At 34.7% G+C, this 22735-nt stretch overlaps 4 protein-coding genes across 5 annotated transcripts; 2 read left to right on the forward strand and 2 right to left on the reverse strand.

The window, feature by feature from the left end:
• Nucleotides 1–47: 47 nt before the first annotated feature.
• Nucleotides 48–3571, forward strand: LOC21397430 (probable serine/threonine-protein kinase At1g54610). The gene is made up of 8 exons (XM_010101794.2): nucleotides 48–830; nucleotides 1249–1533; nucleotides 1765–2076; nucleotides 2182–2409; nucleotides 2597–2697; nucleotides 2786–2900; nucleotides 3002–3298; nucleotides 3404–3571. The coding sequence occupies exons 1-8, from the start codon at nucleotides 387–389 to the stop codon at nucleotides 3569–3571; spliced, it is 1950 nt and encodes a 649-aa protein (XP_010100096.1). The 5' UTR covers nucleotides 48–386.
• A 567-nt stretch (nucleotides 3572–4138) lies between these two features.
• Nucleotides 4139–7704, reverse strand: LOC21397431 (UPF0301 protein MAB_4928c). Of its 2 annotated transcripts, XM_024167993.1 has the most exons (4): nucleotides 7192–7704; nucleotides 5986–6113; nucleotides 5038–5071; nucleotides 4139–4947 (listed from the first exon to the last, which is right to left on the reverse strand). In XM_024167993.1, the coding sequence occupies exons 1-4, from the start codon at nucleotides 7430–7432 to the stop codon at nucleotides 4394–4396; spliced, it is 957 nt and encodes a 318-aa protein (XP_024023761.1). In that variant the 5' UTR covers nucleotides 7433–7704; the 3' UTR covers nucleotides 4139–4393. The 2 variants fall into 2 exon arrangements, with proteins under 2 accessions (XP_024023761.1, XP_010100097.1); XM_010101795.2 differs by having other exon boundaries at nucleotides 4139–5071.
• Nucleotides 7705–12315: 4611 nt separating this feature from the next.
• Nucleotides 12316–16163, forward strand: LOC112092268 (the record flags this gene model as incomplete). The annotated part of the gene is made up of 10 exons (XM_024167999.1): nucleotides 12316–12609; nucleotides 12747–12785; nucleotides 12963–13089; nucleotides 13620–13681; nucleotides 14000–14067; nucleotides 14320–14369; nucleotides 14605–14674; nucleotides 14870–14993; nucleotides 15422–15538; nucleotides 15660–16163. Coding segments are annotated over 10 exons (1053 nt in total), but the record flags the coding sequence as incomplete, so codon positions are not given.
• Nucleotides 16164–16805: 642 nt separating this feature from the next.
• Nucleotides 16806–20275, reverse strand: LOC21397432 (queuine tRNA-ribosyltransferase accessory subunit 2). Its single transcript, XM_024167995.1, has 10 exons — nucleotides 19827–20275; nucleotides 19061–19235; nucleotides 18775–18933; nucleotides 18557–18650; nucleotides 18405–18475; nucleotides 18204–18255; nucleotides 17848–17896; nucleotides 17613–17750; nucleotides 17368–17487; nucleotides 16806–17224 (listed from the first exon to the last, which is right to left on the reverse strand). The coding sequence occupies exons 1-10, from the start codon at nucleotides 20024–20026 to the stop codon at nucleotides 17059–17061; spliced, it is 1224 nt and encodes a 407-aa protein (XP_024023763.1). The 5' UTR covers nucleotides 20027–20275; the 3' UTR covers nucleotides 16806–17058.
• Nucleotides 20276–22735: the final 2460 nt, after the last annotated feature.

Raw genomic sequence — 22735 nt, forward strand, 5'->3', positions numbered from 1 at the left:
TGAAAACTTAAAAAAAGAAAAAAAAAAAAAAAAAAAGAAACCCCTGATCTTCTTCTATATCCGAAATAAAACGAAAGTAATCTCATTTTCGCAGAGGAAAAATAGGTTCCAGATTTTTTTTCTTTTCTTCTCTGTTGTTGAAACTCGTTGTTGCAGAGACAGGGCTCTTAACATGCAATGAAGTTCCTGATTTTTTCTTTTCTTCTCTGTTGTTGAAAGTCGTTGTTGATGATTCTGAGGACTACCCGGATTGAAAAGTCGCGGGAAACTCTTGGTTTCCCAGGAAAAATGCAAGATTAATTTAAAAAAAGAAAAAGAAAGAAAGCGATAACGACGCAGTTATAGATAATTGGAGGAAAAAAAATCACCCATTGTTGGTGAGAATCATGGGCTGCATTTGCTCAAAAGGAGCGTCGGGAAAGGAAACGCCCGACAAGTACGAGAAAGCGAACGAGCTGAGCAAGACCTCGGTCCAGCTGGTCAACCCTTCTTCCCACAAGAGAGAAAACTTCTTGGTGGAGATCGGCGGGTTCGACGGCTCCGTCCACCGTCTCTCCCGAACGGCCTCGCGGGCAAACACGGTCGGGTCTGTGCATAGAAAGCCCAAGGACGATGACAACAGGACGACGGCCGTCGACAGGCCTCAGAGATGGGCGGCCACGGCCGATGGAGGAGGACGACAGATGACCAGGATTGTTAGTGTCGTACACGGCGGCGGAGGTGATGGTGGAGAAGCGTTCGGGTGGCCGTCGTGGTTGACTTCTGTCGCTGGAGATGCTATCAGAGGGTTGGTGCCTCGACGTGCGGACTCCTTTGAAAAGTTGGATAAAGTAAGTCTTTTATGTTTTTAACGGCCAGATTTTCATATAAACTAGTCATTGGAATATTTCATAGCACTTTTCTAGCTATAGAGGAATTTTTGGCGGAGTACAAAAGTATTACTGATCACGCGTGTTTAGTTATTTATTTATTTTTTAGGTAAAGTCACGCAGGCTTAAACTGTCAAATTTTCATCACATTTTGCTAAATATATATGATTCTGAGTACTTTTCTGATATAATCTAGCGTTTAGAAATGGTTATGTAGATGCAGTTTTGCTAACTATACAGACTTGGTGAACTAGATGTTATTTTTTCACCTTTTTTTATTTTACGCGATTATTATTATTATTATTATTATTATTATTATTATTATTATTATTACTACTACTACTACTTCTGTTAATTCACCCAAATTAAAATAATGCAGATTGGGCAAGGAACTTACAGCAGCGTGTACAAGGCTCGTGACCTTGAGACTGGCAAAATTGTTGCGTTGAAGAAAGTTCGATTTGTGAACATGGATCCAGAAAGTGTGCGTTTTATGGCGAGGGAAATCCATATCTTGCGTAGACTAGATCATCCAAATGTTATGAAGCTTGAGGGTCTAGTCACCTCACGAATGTCTCGCAACTTGTACCTTGTGTTCGAGTACATGGAACATGATCTTGCCGGTATAGCTGCAACGCCAGGCATCAAGTTTACTGAACCCCAGGTGCATCATTCTTTTCTATATTCTCCTCCAATTTCCCACTAAGAAAGTTACATTTTTTTTTTAATTCCAAACTTGTTTATCGTCTCTAATTTTGTTCGAGCATTTTTGTTTATCACTATTAGACGACGCATCACTGTATCTGTGGCAACAAAACAAAACTGTTACATTATTATGTTATATTTCCGACATCTGGTGGTTTTAGACGAAATGAATTGTGTGATGGACTTGCAGATAAAATGCTACATGCAACAATTGCTTCGTGGACTTGAGCATTGCCATAGTCGCGGTGTTTTGCACCGAGACATTAAAGGCTCAAACATTCTCATTGACAACAATGGAGTTCTCAAGATTGCCGACTTTGGTCTGGCCACATTCTACGACAAAAATCAACCAATGACGAGCCGTGTGGTAACCCTCTGGTATAGAGCTCCTGAGCTTCTGCTTGGTTCCACTGAGTACGGACCTGCCATTGATCTATGGAGCGCTGGTTGTATCCTTGCCGAATTGTTCGCGGGAAAACCTATCATGCCTGGCAGAACAGAGGTGAGTTTGGTTCTTGAAATCTTGTATTTAAACAAAGTTCTTTCACGAGAAAAATTATTGTTACTATCTTCAATAGTGAATGATTGTCTATGTTATTTTTTTCAGGTGGAACAAATGCATAAGATTTTCAAACTTTGTGGTTCACCATCTGAGGACTTTTGGCAGAGAACAAGATTACCACATGCAACTAGCTTCAAACCCCAACAACCCTACAAACGTTGTGTCCCCGAGACATTCAAAGACTTTCCTCCTTCCGCTTTGGCTCTCGTTGATAGACTCCTCACTATAGAACCAGAGAGCCGGGGTTCAGCTGTATCCACACTCGAAAGTGATGTGAGTTTGAGCTCACCTTGTCTCCATCATCATTAGAAGACAACGAGTTTGGTTTATTGTCCTAAATCATAATACATACCAGATCAATAAGAAACCACATTATGTGTTATTTTTTTCCATTTCTAATTTATAATGTTGTCACAGACGTTCTATACTTAATTTCTAACTTTGGTTGTCTCTACATCAGTTTTTCACGTCCGAGCCCCTCCCTTGTGATCCATCCTGTTTGCCAAAATATCCTCCAAGCAAGGAGTTTGACGCTAAGCTTCGCAATGAGGAAGCAAGAAGGTATTGTTTTGCAGAACATTGGGCCTTTAGTCAGACCTTCAAATGTTGTATAACACATTCAGTTAAGCGATCTCTTGTTTTATTTCAGGTGCAAAGCAGATACCGTGAGAGGACGCGGCCCTGAATCGGTTAGAAGAGGTTCAAGAGATAACAAACAAACTCCAACACCCGAATTCGACAATCAAGACGATATTCCTTTGCAGGTAACATCTTACATTGGCTTTGATAGACACATCTTCCTAGTAGATTCTTTCACATGAAGACACTGGAATAAGTTTATTGTGGTTTACACGAACATTGGCAGAAACAGTCGAAAGCCAAAACCTCGAGCCATAAATACAGCCCCCAGGAGGACGGTGGCTCGGGGTTTAGAATGGAACCACCGAGAGGAGCTAGACAGAATGGATATGCTCACTCTACTTCAATGGTACACCCCAGTGCAGTAGTAGTAGGACCATCACGGCATAAGGCGGCAGACTTTACCAGAAACAAACCGGAGTTTAGGACGCAGAGATCTCACATGCCTCAGCCACCACCGGCTGAGTCATCTTTCTCCTCCACTAAGAAGAACGACATTGTGCCTGCAAAAGAATCTGGCATGGTAAACAAATACTTTTTTTTTTTCCCTCTGTCAGACTTTTACGAATCTGTTTGATTTTGATATAATTTGGCATTCAGAAAACCTCACTTTTTTTAGCGATTTCAGGGATATGTACCGCAGAAGAATAGAATCCATTACTCAGGGCCATTGGTGCCTCCCGGGGGGAACATAGAAGACATGCTCAAAGAGCATGAGAAACAGATCCAACAGGCCGTACGCAAAGCACGTCTCGATAAAGCTAGAAGTAGAACCAACAGATATTATGACGATTGAAGTTTAAGAAACATGTCCTGATCCTAATTCAAACCCTGCCGCCTCGACATGTTTCTAAAACTCAAATTCTGCTGCCTTGGGAGGAACCGATACTCTCATTCTGATCACCAGGCTATTCTGATAACCGCGGCAGCTTGCAGACGATGAAGCTCGAGAAGGAAGATTAGACGCTTTGAAGACATGACCAAGATTGAGCTGGTTATGTACATTCACAAATCAAAACCAGACTGGAGCTGTATTATAATTTCTCCTGCGATGAAATCACTCCAACGTTTTATAGTTGTCAAGTGGGCATTTTTCTTTTCTTTGGTTGACTAAGATACTGCGAGTGAGAAATTTGCTTCGTATAGCGGAAAAGGCTGGTCATATACACATTGTAAATTATCCATTTTCTTTCTCCAAAATCATCATGCTATAGATGTTGCATGTGAACTGATTATCAGACACCTTAACACCTAGTTTATAGAATGAGTGTACATAAAGATGCTACAATGTATTTTCTTTGCCGGTATAAACTTTCTAAAATAATATGCATCATTATAACCAAAGGATTTCACATGGCATTTCCTCAATGAGATAACTTTGAGAATATTACATACAAGAAGTATATAATAGCCAAGTTCTTTGTTTAAAAAGGAGGAAAAAGGAAATAGAAAAACAAAGTGAACAGGGAAATAAATGGAAGAAAAGAAACAAGATCTACTGATCTGCTTACCACTAAACTTTCTGTACATTTGACTCCACATATACCATAATTACCAGTCTGGCTTCAACTAATTAATTAGTTTTATTATGAGCATGCAATGGCTGATACATTATTAATTACATATCCTGCTTAGGCTTTCGGCTTAATTCGGAATAGTGGCCACCCATTAGCTGCAAAATTTCCTCCCACAAATTTTCTGATGAAGAATCTGAGAAACCGCCATTTATCAAATTTGAGCTGCAAGCAGCCACATACCAGTAATCGGATTCAATTTCCTCTCTCAACTGATCCAGCTGCCAACCAGCGTAACCAACAAAGAATCTGAAATCCTGAGGCTTAAGAGCACCCTTCTTTACTAGTTCTGCAGCTTCATCAAGACTGTTCCTCGCACCGAAGCAGAGGCCAGGGATCACCTCTTCAAACCCAGGAAGCTTTGATCTTCCCCCTGTTTTAAGCAGAAACATGCTTGCCTCCAGAGGCCCACCAAAATGCAAAAAACAATCAGAAAATGTGGTTGCGAGATCTATATTAGTGGGTTTCATGTGTTTTATCTTCTTGTGCAGTGGCCGGTTGATGACAACGCCGAAAGGCCCTTCTTGTGGATGCCTGGTTCCGGATCTAAGAAGAAGGACAACAGTTCTCTCAAAGGTGCGAACCCCATCGAGCTTTTCTGTGGCAACAAGGACACAGCCTGTCTCAGGTACAGAAATAGGATGAGCCCACTTCAAGCCAAGAGGCTTTGATTCATGGGATGTCTCACCTTTGTTCTGGGTGTCAGATTCTGCCTTTTCAGCCTGTGAAAAGTTTACGGGACAAATTATATTGTAGAGCATGAGTGATATTCTTAATCAATGTAAGTGATTAAGTTCGATACGTGAAAATGACGGCAATGCACGAGAAGACCACAAAGCAGAAATAAGGTGTAACAGTTTTGATTACCATAGGGTTTGAACCCAAGTGTCAGCTGAGAGAAAAACTTAGGAAATTCAACTCATTTCTCAGAGCTTAAACCAAAGTACAAAAAACAAGAAGCGCACTAGACAGTTTTTGGACCATGTTCAGCTATAAATTATCTACAAGTTCCCTCAGCCAACTTTATTAAAAGTCGAATATGGCAGAATAAATAAACAGATATGAGACACAAAAACATAACGAAGTACATGGAAATTTGATTCTTCACCAAAATTTCCCTTTCAGATAATGCAGGCTGTGCAGCTTGTTGCTTTAGCTTTGGGTATCTCCACAATGTAGATTTCATGTTCAACCGACCACGTAATAATGGTTTTTCATTTTTTTTTTCTCAATCATTTAAACGCAATGGCATTATAGGCTTATCCACCGTCTTAGAACAGTGTAAAAAAAAAAAAGAAAAAAAAAAAAACTAGAAACACCACTCAAGATGGTAAAAAATATTATTTACGCCACTCCACTCAAAAACAAACAATTGTCATTCAATTAATAAAGAGAAACCAAAAGGCCATAATGGCACCTAATTATATAGTATGGCATAAATAATAGGACTGCACAAAACCATGGCAAACCATGTACTTTTCTCAAAAAATAAAAAAAAGAATAATAATACATAAGCCAGACAACTGTACGTTACTCTCTATGACTAGTAAGAATTGTTATACCATTGCCATACTTTTGTTTCAAGGCAATAAAGAAATAAAACCAAAAGAAGAAAGGAAAAAAATGAAAACATCACCTGCTCTCGAGCGAATAGGTTTGCTCTGACCTCTCTCCAATCTGTGCTTATACGAAGGGAGTTCTGGGAATCAGAAGAATTGCTGCCTCTCCCACCATCCCCTTCTGGAGTAGACTGATCACCATTTCCTATATGTAATATCACAACCATGGATAATTACGTAAATCACTAGTAACCCAAATACTTCATAAGCTTAAAATTCTAGATAGTACTTGATAGTCAAGATTTTTTTTTTCTTCTTTTTCTTTAGGAAACGGTCAAGAACTTGTTTCGTGAACGGGAATTGTTCGCATGAAGTTAAATCATCTTCAAAGTAAAATCTGGAGTACCCTAAAATCACAATTCTTGCAAATAACTAGGAAATATTTTTATCAATAGTCGTATAAAAATATCCACTTTGTAACACCAGATCAGCATACCAGCACGAAACAATATCTATTACTACCAAAGACTTGTCTAGATCAGGCCATCTAAAACACTCTAGCAAAACACTTTGAACTACAAATAATATTATAGTTTCAAAGTTCCAAGGAAAAAAAAAAAAAAAAACAGACTTTATATCTTATAGTAAGAATGTGGATTTTGCTTGGAAAAGTAAACGGGTTATTAGTTGGTCTTTGATTGCCAAAACAATGGCTTAATCAGTACACTACAAAGGAAAGGTATCGGAGAAAAGTAGATAACCCATTAGCCAAAGCCCACAGCTTGGATGTGTTGCACTCAACATGAAGGTAAAATAAATATATCTCCACATTTCCTTCGTTTTCAGAGATATAGTGCCTGTCGTAATTCACCTAAAAAGCAGACCAAAACAAGTTTTTTAAGTTTTTTCCCCTCATAACGTCTTTATATAATTTTATGTTTACTATTCCACGTTCCTGTAAATACAGCTAGAATTTGCATATCTACAAAAAATAATTCCATAAACACAACAGCGGACAGCCTATACTTCAAAAGCGTTCTCGTTGGCTACATAAAAAAGGAAAAGAAAACAAATTTTACATATGCATGTGATAAGAAATTGAACTTCTTTCGGAACGCAGAAGAAAGTCAAACTTCCCAAACACCGGTGGAAAATGTTAATTGGAATTCATCACAAAACAAAGAAAAATACATCAAAACCAGGCCAAAAATTATCAATCCCAGAAACGGAAATTGAGAAAAAAAAAATTACATGCAGATGGGTCGCAGCGAGAGAAAGCATACCAGAAAAAGAGGAATTGCCATGATTCTTCTTCCCCATAGCTCTGACAACAAAAGAAGGAAGCCCAGAAGAGGTAACCCTACGCTTCAAGACCCTGATCTCGAAGACCCTCCCTTCGCCAATACCCAGAAGAGAATTCCATTTCTTTCCCGGATTCAAAGAAATGGGTTTCTCGGGAAACGAGTTTCTGAGGAATAGGGGGCTTCTACCGGTGTACTTCACCTGTACGGACCAGAGATCCATGCCCACTCCCGAATTAGACTCTAACGGAAAGTTTCTATCTCTCTCTCTCTCCGCCAAGAACACAATGAGAAGAAAGGAGAAGAAGAAGACGAAGAGAGCAAAGGAAAGGGTGAGAAAATCTGTAACGGATTTATAATTATATATATAAAAACAAAAAAATCGAGGAGGAAAAATAAACAAAGAGACCAATTGGGAAGTGAGTGAAAAAACCAGAAGGGGCTGTGGAAAACGACGCGATGAGAGCGAGAGAATATGCTTTTTATCAAAACCGAATTGTGTGTGCGTGTGTGTGTGTGTGTAGAAGCGAGTAGTAAATTATATCAGTTGGTGCGTGCCTGCGCTCTCTGGGGCGCGACGTTGCTCTTGCGTTTGGGCCGCAAGTTGGCGTTTCATGTGGTCAATGTGTTCCACACGTCCAACTGTGCAGCTGGCGGCTAAGTATATAGGTTAATTAATAAGGACTTGTTCATTTACGATTAAACTCAAAAAAATTTAAACTCAAAGTTCATGTTTTTTTTTATTTATAAAATTTGAGATTAAACTTAAATTTAGAGCTAAAATATAAGTGTAAGTTTTCCCTTCAACTTAAGTTCTTAAATTCAAACTCAAGTTAATGAATAATCTTTTTTTTTTATTTTTAAAAACGTCAAAACTTTTTCGTTTTAATTCCAATTTAGATGATTTTTATGCGTTCACAACGAATGGACGAATAAAACCTCACCTATATACCTTATTACAATTTTCCATTATCATTAAATTTTTATTAAAATACTATCTAAATACAAATTCAAGTTTTGACTTATCTAAATACAAACTCAAATAGATTCTCAATTCAAACTATAACTCAAATGTGCACATCTAAACACAAACTCAAATTAGAGTCTCAACTCAAACCATACTCAAATACACCTTAACTCAAATCAATATCTGAACTCAAGTCATCCTAACTCAAAAAATGCATAAGATTTTTTACAGTAGTCCGCTTACGGATAGTTTCAGTTTTTAACTATTAGATCTGATTAAAATTACATCGGATTAAAGAAATATGTAGAACGAACAAATTTTACTACATATCTAATGATTAAAAAATAAAATACTATCAATAGTCCATTTTTACAAGAACTATTAAAAAAATCCCTAATTATAACCTAGTCCTAAAAATAAATTAGTTTGTGTAATTTTTTCATTTACTTTATTTTCTAAAAAATTTTATTTTTCATTTAATTTTTTCGCTTACTCAAACCATCTTTCGTATAAATACTAACGATGCTATATTTGTCATTGAAAAATGTGACTTTGCATATTTTATGTATTATTTTATTTTGAACTCTGATGCTTTTAAATGTCATATTTATTTTTTTTTTTATGATTATTGAACTCTGAAACTTATAAACATAACATTTTGAACATTAAAATAATTTTAACTAAACAGTGTTGTGACGATTAAATAAAATGTTAATGTATTATTAATAATAATTAAATGTCAAAATTGATTATTATTAAATGTCAAAATTGATAAATTTATTATAAAGTAGAACATTTAACAAATTTAACATAAAAAAAAAACATTGCATGTGAATTTCTTTTAAATATTAAATATTATTTTAATATTATATTGGTGTTGCCCTTAAGAGAACCTAAAGAAAAGTTTATAAATTATAAGTAAGCATTTTTTATTTTTTTCTGGAAATGTTCATGTGCGTTCCATCAAGTTTTTGCTCCTTACGCCGTGCGACACTTTTTTTTTTCCCACTATACATATTTATAATTTCTTGCAATTAAAAGTATGCCACATGTTAAAAGTAACGAAATATACAAACAACAATTTCAGGTGTCCAGATGATTCAAGACACCAATCAGTTCGAAACAACAATTTCAGTGTTGGATTCGCCACACTTCTTTTCAACTGAAACTGAGACAAGCGTAAATCGTGTTCCGCTGCCTAAAAAACTTAAAAAAAATAACTCGAGTTTTAATATTATTTAAATTCATGTTCTTTTAAGTTTGAAGTCGAGTTTCAGACTAAAACTCGAGTTCAAGTGTCCCCTTCAACTCAAGTTCAGAAACTCAAACTCAAATTAATGAACATTATTTTTTATATTCTTAAAAATGTTATAACTTTTTCGTTTTAATCCTGATTGAGATGATTTTTTTTCTATGCATTGACAACGAAAAGACGAATAAAACCACACCTATATACTCTATTAAAATTTTTCATCACCATTAAGTTTTTATTAAAATACTATATAAATACAAATTTAAATTTTGACTCACTCAAACACAAACTCAAAAAAAGATTCTTATCTCAAACTATAACTCAAATGTACACAACCAAACACAAACTCAAGTTACAACTTCAACTCAAGTTATAACTAAATTCAACTCAAAAACTACACTCAAGTCACACTCCAAAAGAACAAGCCCTTCATTTCACTGATTTGAATATAGAATTCGAGTTTTGTTACAGTAAAAAACTTTCAGAAACATTCACATCTAATTTTTTTGTTACAGTAAAAAGCTCTCACATAAAGTCACATCTCAACTTGAATCAACGAACTAAACGGACTCGTAATTATTAACTTTAGAAAGTACTAGTGAGTTGTCAGTGCTATTACACATATATTTGTTTATTTATTTTATAATAAGATTGAAGTAAATAATGTAATACTCAGTTACGAAATAATGAACATGTAATAAAATATATATTTTTTTAAAAAGTATGAAGATGATATTCTATTTTAACTCAACATATTTTTATTTATATTTTCATTAGAATTATACACAATATTTTCATGTGAGTAGTATCAGAAAGTTTGTGCGCAAGATGGTAGTTAAATGGTTATAATTCATATAAATTATTTATATATTTTTATCTGTGTAGCATAAAAAAGTTGGCACAAAACGGTGAAAAAATCGGCGAATAAATCACTTAAAAATAAATAAATAAACAAACATAATAAATAATTAAAATTATGAAAAAGGGAATGATTATAAGTCACACACTTAATCTATTTAAAATAACTAATATGTAAATTGTTTAAAAAAAGAAAGAAATTGAAGGGGGAAAATACCTAAAAGAAACGTGTTAGAGTACGATGACATGAATTCTATTTGGTCTGGCCTAAAGAACTCGTGGTGCGACATATATGGCAGAGCATTAATAATGAATTTTTTTTGGGGGGTCTATAATGGTAGCGGAGGGATCTTGTCGATAGGCCCGTATGGACCTATTTTATTTAATTTATTTTTTAATTTAATTTGACGTGATTTTATTATATTTAGCGTATTTTTTGAATTTAATTTGATCATTTAAAGTATTTTTATCTAAGTCGTATCAGAAATTTCATGCAAAATAGTGTAAGAACAGATAAAATTAGACTACAAATCCATTATAAAGTAATAATTAAATATAATAAATAATAATAATTAAAAATAATTCAGAATTTATACAGACCGCTGGATCTAAAAATTCAGTGGTTGCGATTAGCGCATGAAACACACGCGCAAGAAGACGCGCATCCAGAATGTAGCAGGATACAATGGCGTCAGCAAAACCAAAGGTGGGCCCCGCCATTTGCTTTCTTCCTGCGAATCAGAGTGCGACACGTGGTTTAGCTGTCGGCAACAATAGGAGATGAACGTGATCAGTTGTTTCAGTTTCACATGAGCGCACTCTTCTTGACCATTTAAAATTTGACATGTGGCTACGATTTTATCAGGCGGTCTGTATTCTACCACGTGGAGAGCCCTTAAGAAGATGCGCAATTGGATTTCGACACGTGGTTTTTTGCTAAATCTCACCGCACACAATCATTTTCCACTCGAGAAAAAAAATAAGTCGGTAATTGTGAGCCAACAGAAATGACTAAAAAACCCAACACAAAACAACTGAATAAATAAGAAACCGAGATAAAAGGATATGAGCGGAATTTTTTCACAACAAATTGACAGGAGGGACCGCATACTGTTCAAAAAAAGTAATTGAGATGCCTCCTTTAATAATATGTAAGATATGGGCAAAATTTTCATAATAAATACAGAAAAGAGCAGGTACTGTTTAGGGGGCGTTTGGTATGCGGGAATCAATAGGAATCATATTCCCCGAAAAGTGATAGAGGGTAATATGATTCATAAGAATAATACATTACTGTGTTTGGTTTCATACAAGAATTTTTTTCAAATTCCCAGGAATATTACATTACTGTGTTTGGTTGTTCGCATGGAAGAAGATCCATAATAATAATATTAATAAAAAAATAATAATAATATTATTAATAAAAATAAAAATAATAATATTAATAACTATAATAATAATAATAATAATAATAATAATAATAATAATAATAATAATATAATAGTAATAATAATAATAAATATAATAAAAATAATAATAAATATAATAAAATAATAATATTATTAATAATAATAAATATAATAATAATAATAATAAATATAATAATAACAATAATAATAATAATAATAATAATAATAAGATTCTCATGATTTTGAGATTCTTGGGAATTTAAATAACACCATGTTGAGTCGTATTCAAATTACCTTAAAATAGGAAAAAGTGAATCTTATGGTAATCACTCTCCTGAGAATCTAAAAATTATAATTTTTATACCAAATATGGTAATATTACAAATTTCTATTTTCATCATTAAGATGACTGCATACTAAACGTCCCCTTAAAAGAACAGTAATCTGAGTGCTTCTTTAGTGGCATGTATAATTTAGTGGTTTTTCCTTGTACAAAACAAATTAGGCAAAAAAAAAAAAAAAAACAAACCTTCCTTTTTAGCCACAGAAGAGGCAAAAGAAATTAATCATAGTATCCCACACAAAAGAGAATGTCATCGGTTTGGCTGAGGTGAATCTTCCATGACTATTGCTCGAACCAACCATCTCAGCCGTTTTCCCAACGAACCAAGACTTCTCTTTTATCAGCCACTCTACTTCCTTCATCTACCCAAAAATTCGAAATAGGTTTCAGAAATGGGAATTGGGTTTCTCGCAGAAGCAGGTTTTGTGCAAAATCTGCTGATTCAGAGACAACAGACACCACCGAAATTCCCACTCAGTTTTCTCGGGAAAGTGTTGCTGTTTCCACTGACGATGGCAACCCATCAACCAGTTTACTGTCGTTTCTCTGTCCATTGCTCAAGCTCTTCACTGTAAATCTCTTATAACCACTTTTTTTTTTTTTTTTTTTTTTTTTTTTTTTTTTTTTGAAGGCAGTTCTCATTGATTAACAACCTACAAAATTTTATCATTGATTTTAATACAAATATTTTCTTCATTTATATTGCAGGGAGGAGATCCCTCCGGAGAACGAAACTATACTTTGGAGGTAACTATTCTCTTTGAAACGCGTTTTTTCTGGTTTTTTTAATAAGAGAGTGATTCTAATTGCTTTTGCTAGTTTGTTGGGATAATTTAATCTAGCTCATGTTTTGTGTTGTCAGTTCATGCATGTTACAATTTTGTTCATGCATGTTACAATTTTGTTTTCTTGGCATATTTATAGGAGGTAACATCATCCCTGTCTTCCTTGGCAAGAATTCCATGGGGATCAAAATCAGTGTCAAATAGTGTGGTTAGAGAGGAGATTACCACCGTAGACCCTCCTATGCGCTTACAGCTTTTCGAATTTGGTAAGCTTTTTGTTGGTAAATAATATTGATTTAGGGAATTTTTAGTTTGATTTAGATCTTTGAACGTGCTAAATATGGCTAAACTTGAGAACAGGTATGACAGACTAAGTAGAAGATCATATCATCTGAGTTACACAATGGATCTTAATGATTTCTTTCTCAACTTAGGGTGTATTTGTTAAGAGAGAAAGAAAGGTATATAATCTAGGTGAGAAGACTGGAGAGGAAGGGAAAGACCGTTCTATAATGGTGGTTAATATTTGTTCCTTCTAAATTGTACGAATCAAGAGAGATTAAAATTGAAGTTCTTTGAAAGATTTGAAATTCCTTACCTCAATCCCTCCTCCTTCTCTCCTCCACCAAACAACTTCCACTATTCCTCTCACCTCTATCCTTCCTTCCACTTTTCCCTCGTACCAAACGAGCACTTATTTAAGCTTCAATAGTGATCTTCATCTCTCAGCTAAGTTGTTGATACATAGAGATTGGAACTTTCTCGTGTTGAAGTTGCAAATTAATCTTGTCAACAGAAGCGTGCCCTTTTTGCAGGAGGGTTCGGGAGGCCATAACGGAGCTAGATCTTTCTGTAGAGGTGAGTAACAATAATGAACTTTACAACAAAATTTATTTTATTTTATTTTTTTCTTATCAGAATCTGGCCTTAGGTTTCAAATAAACAATTATTTATTTTATCTTTTCTGCCTGCAATAATGGCGTGCCTTGATGTTTACTTTGAAAGAATTCAGTCTAGGAACTTGCCTTTTTATCATGAAGCTCAAAATAATTTGGCTGAATATAAAATAAAGTTATGAATACACTTCTGACAGGATTTACTCATTTTCACTAGCATTTAATTGTGTTATTCCTTTGCGTATAATATTTATCGACTCATTGGTTTGCATGCTCTCAGGTCTATCCTTGTCCAAAAGGTTCTGTAAGGCACAGAGAAATGGTTAGGAGACTTGGTGGCAAAGAGCAGTATGTAATTTTCTCATGAAAATTTTATCTTAAAAGACATTCTTTTGTCTATTATCTTTCAAAAATTTTACAAGTGAAAGTAATATTAGTCATCAACAAACCAAGGAATGCCCGTTTGCCATATAATCATTTGATGATTTTACCTGCTTTGAGGAACCTTTTTTATCCCACTTTAGGAAAAATGTTATTATTTACTTTGTTTAAATGGATTTTTTTGATCAATTTTGGATTGCAAATATTGTTTTAATCCAGGTTTCCGTTTCTAGTTGACCCAAACACTGGTGTTTCAATGTATGAAAGTGGTAAGTTATTCATCAGATGATTAGTGCTTGTTTGAGTTCTTAATATAATCTGGATCTAAACTGGCTGGTTTTTGTATGTTATAAATGCATCATTTTCTTCACCATCTTCTAATTAATCACAAGGACACTTTTTTTTTGGTTCTGAATTAAAAATGTACTTGACTTGTAGAAATTTGCTAAAATCGTCATCTCTGTAATGTTATATGACATGTATTCTTTCTACTTTTGAACATAGGTGACATCGTTAAGTACCTCTTTCAGCAGTATGGTCAAGGAAGAAAACCCTCTGTGGGGCTTTTGGAAAGGTTAATATCTCAACATTCTTATTGGCCCTAGTTCTCATATTATACAAGTGTAAACTCGAGAACAAATGGTTATCAACATCTAGTGCACGATCTGTATTCTTCATGTCTATGTATGTGTGTGTGCGCGCGCGCGCATGTGTATTGCTGAATGAAAACGTATCTATGTATGCTAGTAACATTTCTTTTCCCACGCAGCACATTGTTGACAGGATGGGTGCCAACAATTTTGCGAGCAGGTAGAGGAATGACATTATGGGCAAAGGGCAGACTAGACCCACCACCCAAAAAGTTGGAACTTTTCTCATATGAAAACAATCCGGTAGAGACTTCATTTGTTATCACTTATGTGAACTATATTTTTTTGGTAAACAAAGATGTGTTTTATTTGTCCTTCATTATATTTGTATTTGTATGTGTATTTGTTATATGTATTTGTATGCGATCATTAGTGATTGGAAACCAATCTATCTCCTCATGTGGATGAGAAAGCATCTAGGCTTTTGAATATGGCCTGCTTTAATCTGAAGCATGTCATTCCAACTACGTTTTTGCCACTAATCTACAATGACTCCAATTTTGCTCTTTCGTCAAAATATTTCTAGGTGCTATACACAAACATAGTTGTAACCAAATCTAGCATAATTGGACAGATGTTTTTGCGCACCAACTGCACCTGATGTAAATTTTACTTTCTGTTCCATTAAGATATAACTTTTCTTCCCTCTTTTGATCGGCTCTTCTCTTCAGTATGCAAGAATTGTGCGTGAAGCGCTTTGTGAATTAGAGCTTCCTTACATCCTTCAAACCGTTGGTGAAGGGTCGTTTCGATCGAAGTTTCTAGTTGATGCAGCCGGATCAGAAGAGGTTAGCTAGCTTTTGACAACAATTATGTTGTTCCTTAACTTACTACTTGCATGCATGATCGCGATTTGTTAAGCTTCCTAAGCCTAAGCATGACTGCGGAGAACCTTGTTGCTACTTATAGGTGCCCTTATTGATTGACCCCAACACTGGTACTCAAGTCCGTGACTATAAGAAGATCCTCTCCTACTTGTTTAAGACATACTCCGCTCAGCCGACGGTGTAATCACTTGGAAACAAACACAAATGGTGGTTTTGACCATTTTAGGCTCAGGCTGCAATCTCCACTTAATGCAGTGTGAAATATAAAGCCTTGTACAAATGTAAGCATCCATCCTATTTTAACATTTCTTCACCTTTTCTCTTCTTTTGCTGAAGCAGGCATTTTAGTTTTAATGGATCTAAGTAAATCTTTTAGTTAAATAAACTGGAGCTAAATCAGTACTTTTTTACCACGTGAAAAATTGGTAGCTGACGGATAAGTGATGTATAATATGACCCCTTCTAAGTAGGATAAATAGATTAGACATCTTCCAAGGAAAAAGAAAAAAGAAAAAAGTTTGGGATACAAATGAACTGATGGTATCCTATAAAACAAGTTGGAATGATTCCAATAAGGCTATTTTGCACGGACACTTCCTCAACTTTATGAGTTTGACAAATTGGTCTCTTAATTTTTTTCTTGGCAATTCACCCTTTAAATTTATAAATTTATTGCAATATTGGTCAAATTGAAAACTAAGTTAAAAATTTAGACAGTGTCTTCTACAGTGTTTAATAAAAGTAATTAATATCTTCTTACATCGAATTGATCCTCATATACATATTACCGGCGAAATTTTTTTGAAATTAGAAGCTAACCGTTTTGGAAAAAAAAATTGAGGGTCTCTTAATTTCAAAAAGTTTTTCCATTCATAACGCGTGTATAAAAGGTTCAATTCAGTGCAAAAAGACTAGAGTTATCTTTATTAAACACTCACATGAAAGATACCGTCTAAATTTTTAATTTTGTATTCAATTTGACCAACAGCGCAATGAATTTCAAAATTTAAGGGGTGAATTGTCAAAAAAAAAAAAAAAAAAAAAAAATTTTAAGAGACTAATTTGTCAAATTCGTAAAGTTGGAGGGGTGTCTAATAATTCTGTATGAAGTAGGTTTCATAAAAGCCGAAGGTAGTTTAAAATTTAAGGGGGAAATTGAGAAAAAAAAAAAAAAAAAAAAAAAAATTTTAAGAGACTAATTTGTCAAATTCGTAAAGTTGGAGGGGTGTCTAATAATTCTGTATGAAGTAGGTTTCATTGGTATCAGGCAATGCCGGCATTGCAAGTTCTACAATGCACAAAAGCAAAGACGAAAAAATGTCTAAGTTGAACAGATGTAAATCCTTACATCTCAGGACAAGAGTATGTTTGCGTAAAAGTTAAAACGCACATTGTTCATATAACACTACACGCTGCAACTACAACTCTCCTCTCCAAAAATGTTATCAAAATTGCGACTTTTGTTGAAATCAGTTTTAAGCTCAGATGCAGACAGCAACTGCGGCCATAGCACGATCATCGGTTAGAGCAAGATGATCACACGCACGCCTACTCTCAATGAATCTCCGGCGAAACTGATCGAACTCACCAGCCCTGATTGCTTCTCTTATTGACTTGAAGAACTTTAGGTAATGGTGAGTATTATGTCTGCAACATAAACAATAATACATCTTAGCAAAAGAAAAAAAAAATCGACAATAATGCAACGATATGACATTTTGTATCATGCTGTTCTTATCTTAATGAAAAATTCAAAGAAAAAGTATTGAGTAAAATATAAAAGAGAGTACATTTCTAGCAGAATCTGAGCGAGCATTTCGTGGACATTAAGCAGGTGATTGATGTAAGCTTTTGTATGATTCTGGCATGTATAGCAGCTACAGTTTTCAACAATCGGTGATGTATCTTTCCTGAAGAAGATATATTTTAACGAGATAAGTATCGCTTACTAACCAAAATGTGAACCTCGGAAGCTGGAAACAGAAGAGACATGTAAACTGTAAACTTTCAGTGCTACAAGAGAAGTCACGAGTACCTAAAAATTGTTGCTCTCAAATTAATCTTTGTCCGTTCACTTCCATCATAACTGGGGCAAAATTCAGATGCACTAATATCAACTCCACTTGGCGGAAATGTAAGTGCAAAGCCTCCAAGGGTGACATGGTATATATAACTGCCAAAACAGCCGTTTAAATAATCACAACTCTGGTGAAGTTAGCAGGACAGAGAAACATGTTAGAAAAGGATATGAAGCGTCTTGAGCTACGTACTCGGAATCAAAAAGATCGATTCCTGCAGAAACTCCCTGCAAGGCCTCCTCTGTGAGATTAAAAACAAATTTTATTTGCCAATGAATTGGTTAAGTGTTATGAAATATTTGAGAAAAATAATTTAAAAAAAAAAACAATCATCAAAGAATTAAACATTTGTTCATGGAAGAAATGATCAGTTTAAAACTGCAAACGAAAAACCATAGATACCCACTGAATCGATGTTGACATATGGTACACAAACGGTTCTTCTAAAAGTATGATGACTATGCTTGTGAATTATTAATAAAGCCAAAACTGTGTCGCCAGAGATTGGAAAAAGCAGAAATTCATAATCACAGTGGTAGACATGATACCTGGAAGACCAAGCCCACATACAAGGCGTGGTTTCTCCTCATGTAGGACATCCTGACCAATAAACATATTTAGGCATTAAGAAAGATTTGTCTTTTGACTCTTTTCAAAGAGTAAATAAGATTAAGTCTTTTTCTAAACAAGAACTTCTACGCGTCAACTAAATCTTCTTCGGAATTGATCCTAAGAAATGAATTTCTTACAGTAACAGCATTAAGAAGAGCAGGGCGCTCTTCCATGCTCTCTCCTAGTCCAAAACCTCCAATCCAGTAACCTGCCCGAGAATATTTTCAGGTCAATCCAACGGTCATACATAGTTCATACAATTGATTCCAAGAAATAGACAAGTCCACACCTGATACATTTCTCTCGGCTACCTCTTGCGCACATCTTTCACGTTCTTCCACATTGGAGCCTCCGACAATGGATCCAAAAACAGTCCCACCTGCCTACATCTGAAGGATTAAAAAGTTTCCACGTGGCTGCATCAAACATATCTAACAAAAATGCGTGTGCGTGTGTGCTAATCTTAACAGCCCTCAACCGGAAAGGGAAGCATTTACGGTCGTTTACCGAGCTTAACGCGATGCATTCATCAAGCCATCTCACAGTTCTATCCACAGAGGTTTTGTTCCTCTTCTCTGATACCCACGCAGGTACTTCATCTGCCAAAGTGGCCCATATGTTAGGCCTCATGCAACTAATCATTTCAACATAATCTACTGGTTTAATCTGCAAGAATATCAAGATTTTATACCTTTAACATAATCATCCCCATAAAATGTAATCAAAGAAGAAAAAATCACATAAATGTCAAGTAAAAGTAGATACAGGCAAGGAAGTAACGAGCAGAAAATACCAAAAGTCGACCAACACGAGTCTCAAAAGATGCTCCAATTCTATTGGTGCTACTATATTCTGGAATACTTTGCATAGAATCCCTGGCTACGGCAGCAAATCCATAGTCGGGCAAACCAAGCATCTTGTTTAATCCTCCTATCTTTGATATCGTTTTTGGTGAAAGGCCTTCCAAGCTGCATAAGCAAACAACGAAACATCAACTACAAACACTTGAAAACTAAAACATTTTAACCAGGTTAATTGCACCAGTGCACCCAGAATTTATTGGTGTTTGCAGCTTGTGACTCCGAATTTTCAATTTTGGCAAATAGGACCCGAACTCACCATCTACTGCAATTTTCGTCCCATAGCTAATGAACATCGATTACTGCAATTTTTAAATTTTAGCATTTCCAATCCCAGTTGTTGCTCATTAGTTGATGTGTTATCAATTGAACTGCATTGCTAAGGACTGTCAAATTTCGAATCCTAAATACCAAAACTAAAAGTGTGGGGGTCCAACTTGCAAATAACGACAAGTTCGATATGTTCAGAGGGCAAAGGTGCAATATACCCTTTTGAGTTTTTACCTATAATAAAACTGAAATGTTGATGCTTGATAGTTGGTTACTTCCTACAACCAAGCAGGCATAATACATATCTCCCTCTCACAGACAAATTCACAAACACCTCACATGCACCTCATTATTACCAATATAGAAGCAAAAAGCTATAATAATTCGACGAACCAAGAAAAGGGGTGTGAGAGTTAGAAAAGGACTTACAAATGAAGAGGACTGACTTGGAGGAGATGGGAATCAGGAGAAGGAAGAGAAGGGAGAAGGTCTGGGGGTATAAAATGGGGAAGCCCTTTACGCGTGGAGAGGAGAAGAGCCGGTGTCTCTATTGGGCCGGGACAGTTGCCCAGCTGAAGCACCCCTGCCCTTGCTTTTCCGTTGCTCCATGCCTTCACCGCAAACTTCATGCTTTTATTTGATTTCTGTCGCCTTGTTTGATTCAGAAACTAATAAATCTAAAGCGTCTTGTCGGAGGGTGAAGAGAAAATAGAAATCTAAAGTGCCCGGATTAATTGATAGCCGAAGCGTTCCGCCACCAGAAGAAGAGAAAACCCTGAACTCGCGGGAAACAGAACGAACGGGTTGCCGGGATTAAATTGATTGCAAATGGGCGAGTTGCTTTTCCATTTTCTTGTTTCTTATTTTTTGGAGGCTCTTTTGCATGTATACTCCCTTTTGACTTTTTTTTTTTCTTCGCAATTCACCTTTAAATTTTAAAATTTATTATATTATTGGTTAAATTGAAACGAAATTAAAAATTCAGACAGTATCTAATTCTGATTAGATAAATAAGTGATGAATGCTGTTTTTCATTACTGAAATAGTGGGGTGTTTACTCGCCAGGTTATCTTATTCGTTTTTGTCTTATATGCGTGCTTTACTTCACTCTAACTAACACAAGGGAACAAAAAGAATTCAGAAATTTCAATGATTGATCTTATCTTTTCACCTAAATATTTAATAAAGATAATTATGATTTTTTTATATTGAATTAATTTATATACTTTATGTGAATTTTTTTTTTTGAAATTAGGGGATTCCTAATTTTTCTCTTAAAATGGCCAACTCTTAATTCTAAAAAAAATTTCACTCGTGATGCTACGTGAAGATCAATTTAATACAAAAAGATATTTATTATTCTCATTAAATACTCACATAAAATATATCGTCTAAATTTTTTAAATTTTGTTTTTAATTTGACTAATGTTGTAATAAATTTTAAAATTTAAAAAATAAATTGTCAATAAAAAAATTAAATAATTAATTTATCAAATTCATAAAGTTGAGGGAGTGCAAAGTAGCCATTTTTGGACGGTTTTCTTTTTCTTTTTTGGATAACATATTTGTCATACAGATATACGTTGTGCCGTTTTCAGTTTATAGTTGTCATCGTAGGTGAGTCATAAACGGCATCTCGTCTGAATTAGAAATTTTGATGTCGTTTAGAAGAAACATATCGCACTATTTATATAAATATTCGTTATGTCGTTTAAGCTTCAATTTCAAGTCGTAGTATATGTAGTATATGATAAACGACGAGCCACCAAATTAATTAGAAAATATGAAGTGTCGTTTCTATTTAAAGCTTTGGGTCGATGAGAGACTTTTGTTAGTTTGTTCTCGCTTATGATAGAGACTTTTGTTAGATAGAGTTAATGTCGTATTAAAATTACGAACGACATCTCACCTAAATTAGTAATTTTCGGGTCGTTTTAAGAGAAAAACAGTGTTCTCATGATTGAACACTAGATGTTTTGGTTGACGGGTGAACAAAATGACATGTTGTTTATACCAAAAGAAAGGTGGTTTATGAAAAGACGACATGCTATCATACAAATCCACGATGTGTCGTGAAGTTGAACGGCTTATAGTTGTTGTCGTTTTAATTTTAAAACAACCTCTTATACAAGTAAGAAGGTTTGTTGTCAGTTATAAGAAAAACGACATGGTACCTATATAATTATAAACATAGAGGTGTCATTTTTATTTTAAAGTTGTTGAAACTGAATATAAAACGGCATGCATATGAAATTTTGTTGTCGTTTAGAAGGATCATGACGTGCTATTTATATCAATATGTGATGTCTCGTTTTTACTTTTATGTTATTGTACTCTTTTTTGTGTATGTAATTTAGATATCATTTGGACTGTGAAGGTTGATGCCGTTTATCAGTAAAAAGACGGTGTTATATTTCAATATACGAAACTTCGTTTTTTTGTTATTATTTTCCTACTTAAAATGCAAAGAACATGTCGTTTTCCATGTCAATTTTATTGAACGCACATAAGGTTGCCTCTAAATTTAGAAAAACGACATGGTTGGTCAATAATAATAATAATAATAATAATAAGTCTGTTGTGCTTTAACATAAACACCACACGGCGTTTTGTGGTGATGCATGTGTTGAAGTCATAAAACTAGTCGTTATGTTTTTAACAACTTGATTGTGTAAATGGAAGAATGGTGTCACACAATATAATGGTAAGCCGTTTTTCTGGAAAGATTCGCGGCCAGTTCACAATTTGAACAGTGGAGCTTTTATATAAATAAAATATTAAGGATTAAAAAAACTCTCAAATTTCATAATTTGGATGGAGTTTTTTGAACCCGAAAAATACTCCCATATTCACCCAATCACCCTTCTTCATTCTTTAGTGAACGCTCATGGAAAGGCTCTAACGAGCATTATCAGTTTCCAAATATTTCTTCTGCTTTTACTAGGTACTATACATTAAAGAAAGCGTCAGTGTGAAAAAAAAAAAAAAAAAAAAAAAAAAAAAAAAAAAAAAAAATTTTGTTGTGTATGTATACGTATGGGGGCACATACACGAATAGAAAGCATAAAGTTACTACATGAGAAATGGCATAATTAAAGGGCCAAATTCATTATTAAAAAATAAAGTTTGTACTTCTTTTTTAAAATAATAAAGTTTGTATTTCATGAGTAGAGTTCACAAAATGACTTGTTATCTTCTGAGTTTGCTTAATAAGAAAAATGTTGAACCTATCTCTATTTTTATAGTGTATGAATCTGAATTTTTATCATTGATTCTTAATTAATATACTTTTAATTAATGTGATTATTTTAGTTAAAAATGATATTAATCAAGAGTTA

The sequence above is a fragment of the Morus notabilis genome, unplaced genomic scaffold (assembly GCF_000414095.1).
Source record: "Morus notabilis unplaced genomic scaffold, ASM41409v2 Scaffold396, whole genome shotgun sequence".
Taxonomy (NCBI): Eukaryota; Viridiplantae; Streptophyta; class Magnoliopsida; order Rosales; family Moraceae; genus Morus; species Morus notabilis.